At 30.0% G+C, this 5,799-nt stretch overlaps 1 protein-coding gene across 1 annotated transcript in view; it reads right to left on the bottom strand.

Annotated features, from left to right (window-relative positions):
- LOC108747895 (MFS-type transporter SLC18B1-like) overlaps positions 1-5,799 on the bottom strand; it is a 12,229-nt gene that overhangs the window by 1,375 nt on the left and 5,055 nt on the right. Inside the window, exons 3-7 of the mRNA XM_018485784.1 lie at positions 5,356-5,646; positions 5,065-5,185; positions 4,747-4,970; positions 4,368-4,543; positions 177-345 (exon numbers count right to left, since the gene is read on the bottom strand). Of these exons, the coding sequence (XP_018341286.1) occupies positions 177-345; positions 4,368-4,543; positions 4,747-4,970; positions 5,065-5,185; positions 5,356-5,646 (981 nt within the window). The remainder of the gene's footprint in view (positions 1-176; positions 346-4,367; positions 4,544-4,746; positions 4,971-5,064; positions 5,186-5,355; positions 5,647-5,799) is intronic.

The raw sequence follows: 5,799 nt of genomic DNA, 5'->3' as shown, positions 1-5,799 counted from the left end.
ATTTTTTACAATTATATACAAAATATTTTTTCTCCGATATTTTTTTTTTGAACGAAGAAAGATCACATTAGGCTGTGCTTTTTTTTGGACAGCTCAGATTTAAACTCAAAATCAATTTTTTTAATTCCAAAAGATTCTATATATATATTGTATATAAAGTGAATCAGAAAACATACCACTAGCATGTGAAGTAACACGATAAACATAGAACCATTTCTAAAACCGATGTTATCCAGTAGAATTCCAGCAATGCTGGGACCGATGAAAGCTCCGAGAGCAAACGTACTTGTCCACAATCCGCTGATGAGGCCATAAGTTTCAAAATTATTTGGAAATCCAAATGATCTTGAAACACAAATTAAAAGCATTATCAATTTTAGCCCAGGAAAATAAAATTTTTTTTGCATTTTGGAGGAAAAATTGTCATAAAAGATTTGTTTTCGGGAAGTTGTTCGAAATGACGTATTATACAACATACTAAAAGTTCTGATCGCCAGCACAGTCTTGGAAAATTTTTTAGCTTTACAAAACTAATCAATAATGCGATTTTTCAAAAATGTCTCAGAAAGTATTCATTTTATCGAAATAAAGGCCATTAATATAAAAAAGAAAATTGATAAAATTACGAATATTTTCATTTTTTCTTAAGAGTCATACGATCAATACTTTCCGTAATAGAATTTTTTAAAGAATGTTGTATTTTTGGCAATTTGAACTTTTGTTGTAAATATCTCAGATTTAGCTACTTTTACATATAAAATAGCACTTATGAAGATTAAAGACTATTAAATTTCCTACAAAATCGTTTTTATTTATCTTCGTATGATCAATAGTTTCCAAGATACACGTCCGAGAAAGGTTTACTTACGTAATTAGTCTAAAAAGAACATTTTGTTTTTAAGTAGTAAATAAATTACTAACTAAATTTCCATGATAATAATTAAAAAAAAAATCATATAAACAGGCAATTGTTTCTTGTTCAGTTTTTGTTTCTTTAAATTAATTATATGTATATTATATCATTACTTGAACATGTTTCGGCTAATCTTTTAGTCTTCTTCAGCAAATAACGTATATTGTAAATATATAATTAATTTAAAGAAACAAAAACTGCGCACCGTCTACAGTGCCAATTCCCAGTTGCCTGTTTATATGATTTTTTTGAATGATTTTCTTTTTGTTTATTTGTACATTACTCGCGTCTGGCAATGTATTTTAATAATATAAACAAATATATTATAAATTCTTATTATATGTATAATAATCAAACTTATCTAGAATTCTTTGATCGAAATTTATTTTAGTTAAAATATCTCAGAAACTAAAACCGTAATAAAAAATCTAATGATAACTTTATCACATATATTTTCGAAGTACGAGCTTTCGATTGCGACTAATCCGATGAAAATTGGTACATTCAATCTTGAGAAATCTCGAGATCTTTTAACCCAAAAAGATCATTTGCGTCATCTTCCAAGTTTCAGACTCACACGTACATACACACGTAAAGTCAATTTGTTATTCAAGGGGCTTTTACAATGTCTACATATAGAATAGAATAGAATATTTATTCGCTTCAGCGCATACAAGCCAAGAAGAGGACTTGCTTTACAATTCTTCTTAACTCACTTATTCTTCCATACCTTTCACACTTCCTTATTTGCTCATTTTTCCTACTTCCTAGCCTTATAGTCAACTGTCAGTTATCATAAAATGCTTATATATAATAATACTAAAAAATTATGCAATGTAAGTGAATATTAACGCATGCACATAGTCTAATATTTAAAATATATACAATAATATACTAATATATAAATAGAGTTACGCGCACGCGCGCGTTGAATCAAAGCTCCTTCGAGACGAATCGATCAATAAATTAATGTTTTTATGAACCATATACTGGATCTCGGTGTGAAATAATTCCTTTATTTAATCTCTCAATGAACATATGTCAGTTTCACCTTATAACGAAACTCATTGTATCAAGAAACACAATGATTTCGTTAATTTAAATGTGACATTGAAAATGATTGAAATGTATGTTCATTGAGAGATTAAATAAAGAAATTATTTTACACCAAGATCTAGTGCATGACTCACAAAGGCATTAATTTATTGATCAATAATATACTAAAATAAAATCGTTGTCGTCCGAACTCATCGACGCTGACCGATGCCGATTGACGTCGACCGACGATACTGAAAAGACTACAGGCGAGAAATTCATAAATACCAGCAATAATATCAGTAAATTAAATTATGTATATAACAGATTATGAAAGTAAGAATCATATCATAAACGATATTATTTCTACTAATTTGTTTCAAATTTATACATTGTCATTTGTTTTATATTTCAGTATTTTCAACTCTGGCTGAGGTCAAATGTATAAAAAATTTAATAATGATTTTATGTTATCCATCATTATTGTCGACAGTCATTTTGTAGCACGAAAATATAAGTAATAATATAATGAAATATTGAAAACTTTATAAACATATTGACTTGCTTGATTATCATCTTTTTTGAATTTTTTCTATTATTTTGGATCAACTATTTTGAATTTTTTACATTGTATTTGATTTAAAAAAATCTTAATTTTCAGTATACACAACAAAATAAAATCAATTTCGAAAATTGCACGTTTTTTCTGATTCCTTTTTACTTATTGCAAGATATCTTTTGTGCCACAACTTTTTCGACTTTTTTGCTTAAAAATTCTTGTTTTTCAGTCTTTGAACAATTAATTTAAAAAAAAATTAATTAAAATTTATGTATTACAACTCGAGATACAAGCAAAAGAAGATGTCGAGAAATATCCGTTGTGTATAGAGATTTTTTTGGGTGTGTACTGAGAGTTAATGTTTACATTTTCATGATTAAGGTATGAGAAAAAAGGTATATACATCACATTACTTAACTTTTGTGGCATCAACCAGTCACTATCAGAATTAGTGGTCTGAATAAAACTATACTAATTGTCAAAGTTGCATTTTGGAACTATTGGTTCTAAAATTATGAACCAAATGTCAAATTCAAGGGAAATTATCTGTTAAGAGGTAAGAAAGTATCGTTATTCTAACATTTTTCCAAATACACCGTTTTTTACACAATTTATGGACTATAAGTCAGTTCCAGTCAAAAAATCGTCGTAAAAAACTCTTTCTTTAAACTGTATCTTGCATAAAAATTTATATGGAGAGAGAAGAAAAAAAAGCATTTTATAAGAAATTTTATAAGCTTCAATTTGATATATTTTACTTTTTACGTAAGTCCTATAAAAACTGAGATATTTATAAAAAGTTACGGAGAACACATTTTTTAAGAAAATGTTGAAAAAAGGCAATTTTTCGCGAAGTTGTTTTGCCAAATATAAATTTTGGAAAATAATGTGCAACTAGCATCGTATATGAATACATGTGAACTTTGAGAAAAATGCGAATATTATTTTTTCCAATTCGATTATATACCTGATAAATAAACTCATATTTTAACGTAAATTGAGGATCTCATAATATTTTTGAAATACCATATCTCGGGAACTATTTGTCATACGAGGCTAAAGAAAAAGCATTTTTAAGCTAATTTTATAAGCTTTCAGACTGTTTACGTACATTTCTCACATACGATAAGTTATAAGCATGTTATTCATAAAAATGTATTACAATTTGAGAAAATTTATTTATATCTTGGCAACTATTCACCAAGATTTAATGAAAAATGATTTTGTAGGGAATTTAAAAATCGTTTAATTTAATAATGAGTACTTTTTACGTAAGAGTAGCCGAATCCGAGATAATTACATAAAACGTTAAAAAAATAAGTTTTGCTAAAAAAAACATTTTTAAAATTGTATGTCGAAAAATACTAGTCATACAAGGATGAATAAAAAACGATTTTGTAGGAAATTTAGTAACCTTCAATTTTTATATAAAGTATTTTGTTCGTAAAAATAGCCAGATCCGAGATATTAACAAAGAAAGTATGAAAAATAGTTTCATTCTCAAAATGATCAACAATTCTTTACAAAATTCTATCACAAAAAGTATTGATATCATCTTAAAAAATAATGAAATTGTTTATAATTTTAACAGTTTTCTTTTTGATAATAATCTTTATTTCGATTAAATGAATATCTTTTGAGATATTAAAAAAAAATCGTATTTTTTATCAGTTTTTTAAACTGGAAAGTTTTTCGAGTCTGCTGGCGGCTTTTATGGCAATTTTGTCTCCAAAAAATCTAATTTTCCTAGGCTATTTGTACGTTAGAAGTTTATTAATTTATAACTTAAACGTAATAATTGACTTGCGAATTGTGCGAAAATAATTGAAATTCATAAGTGAATTATTCTTTTGTACTTACATAGATGTCCGTAAGGCATCCGTGAAGCTTGCAACCAGTTGAGCAGACATGCCTAAACCGTGGATCACAAGGCCGCTGATAGGCATCCAGATTAAGGTAGGTGACGGAATGAATGGCGCTGGACCGACCAGCGAGAAACCGATCATTACGAGAAAGCAGCCGGCAATAGTTGCTACCTGAAGAACGTTACGTCTTTTTTGCGTTAATATATATTTATGATGATTATCTTAAATCTGATAATACCTTGGGATGGAAGCTAACTCGAGATTACGTTTGGAATTATTTGTAATGTAATTTATATGGAGATAATTCAATTCAGGGTTGAAATTCTATGTAGAATCGTAATGATCTTTTTTCTATATTTACAATACGAAATTACCTTTGGATGCCAGTAATTGTCGCACAGCCAGCCCCATGCAGGCGCAGTTAGCGCGTAGGTACCGCCATTAATCACAAACATCAATCCTAATACAACTGGGCTTAAGTTGAATTGCCTTAGATGCGGTTCTAGTGTCGCTTGTAAAAATCCGATGCTCATGCTCGTTGCGATTATTGACATGGAGGCGATCATCACGCCGGGAATTTTTAAGACTTTCATTACTCCTACGAATTGTAACGAATAATGTATGGTATGTAAAATCACTAGGGTCACGATCATATGATCGATTAAATATCCGTTCGAACGAATAGTACATACCTCCAGTGCTGTGTGCATCATTATCATTGTTATTATGTACGGGTAAAATGAAAGCAGTACTAACTGCTGCCACAAACAATGCTGAGCCAAGCACCACGAATGGTGTGGTATATCCACCTATCTAATATATCCAATATAATATTAATAATTCTAATACCTATTCATATTATTGGTATTTAAAAATATCGCATGTGCTGCAATTAACGTGTTATTTTGCGAATATGTACAAAATGTAGATATCTGCGTTTAAAATATAAGTAAGGAAAGAGTAAATTATTAAGAATATGTTACCTGATACAGTGCACCTCCTACAGTGGGACCTACGATAAGACCTAAGCCGAAAAAAGTTTCCAAACTGGCAAACGTTGTAGCAACATTATTGGGGAATTCTTTGGCGATAATGGCAAAACTAGCTGTTAGAAATGCAGCATTTCCCATTGCCTCCACAATTCTGATCACGAAAGACAGGATTATGAAAGGGTAATGACCATTGACTCTGTCTAATAAACCAAAAAATATGGCGCAGGTTCCTGTAGTCAGGATACCGCCATTGAACAGTAACTTCGGACCGATTCGATTGAGCTGCGAAAGACAGTAAATTAAATTCAAAAGTTATGATAAATAATAATCTTTTTAAGGATGTGTGTGTGTGTGTGTGTGTGTGTGCATGTGCGCGCGCGCGCGTGTGCGTGTGTGCGCGCGTGTGTGCGTGTGTGCGTGCGTGTGCGTGCGTGT

The sequence above is a fragment of the Trachymyrmex septentrionalis genome, unplaced genomic scaffold, assembly GCF_001594115.1.
Source record: "Trachymyrmex septentrionalis isolate Tsep2-gDNA-1 unplaced genomic scaffold, Tsep1.0 scaffold202, whole genome shotgun sequence".
Classification (NCBI taxonomy): Eukaryota; Metazoa; Arthropoda; class Insecta; order Hymenoptera; family Formicidae; genus Trachymyrmex; species Trachymyrmex septentrionalis.
The sequence above is the reverse complement of the archived record's forward strand: the minus strand, read 5'-3'. Positions and strand labels throughout refer to the sequence as shown.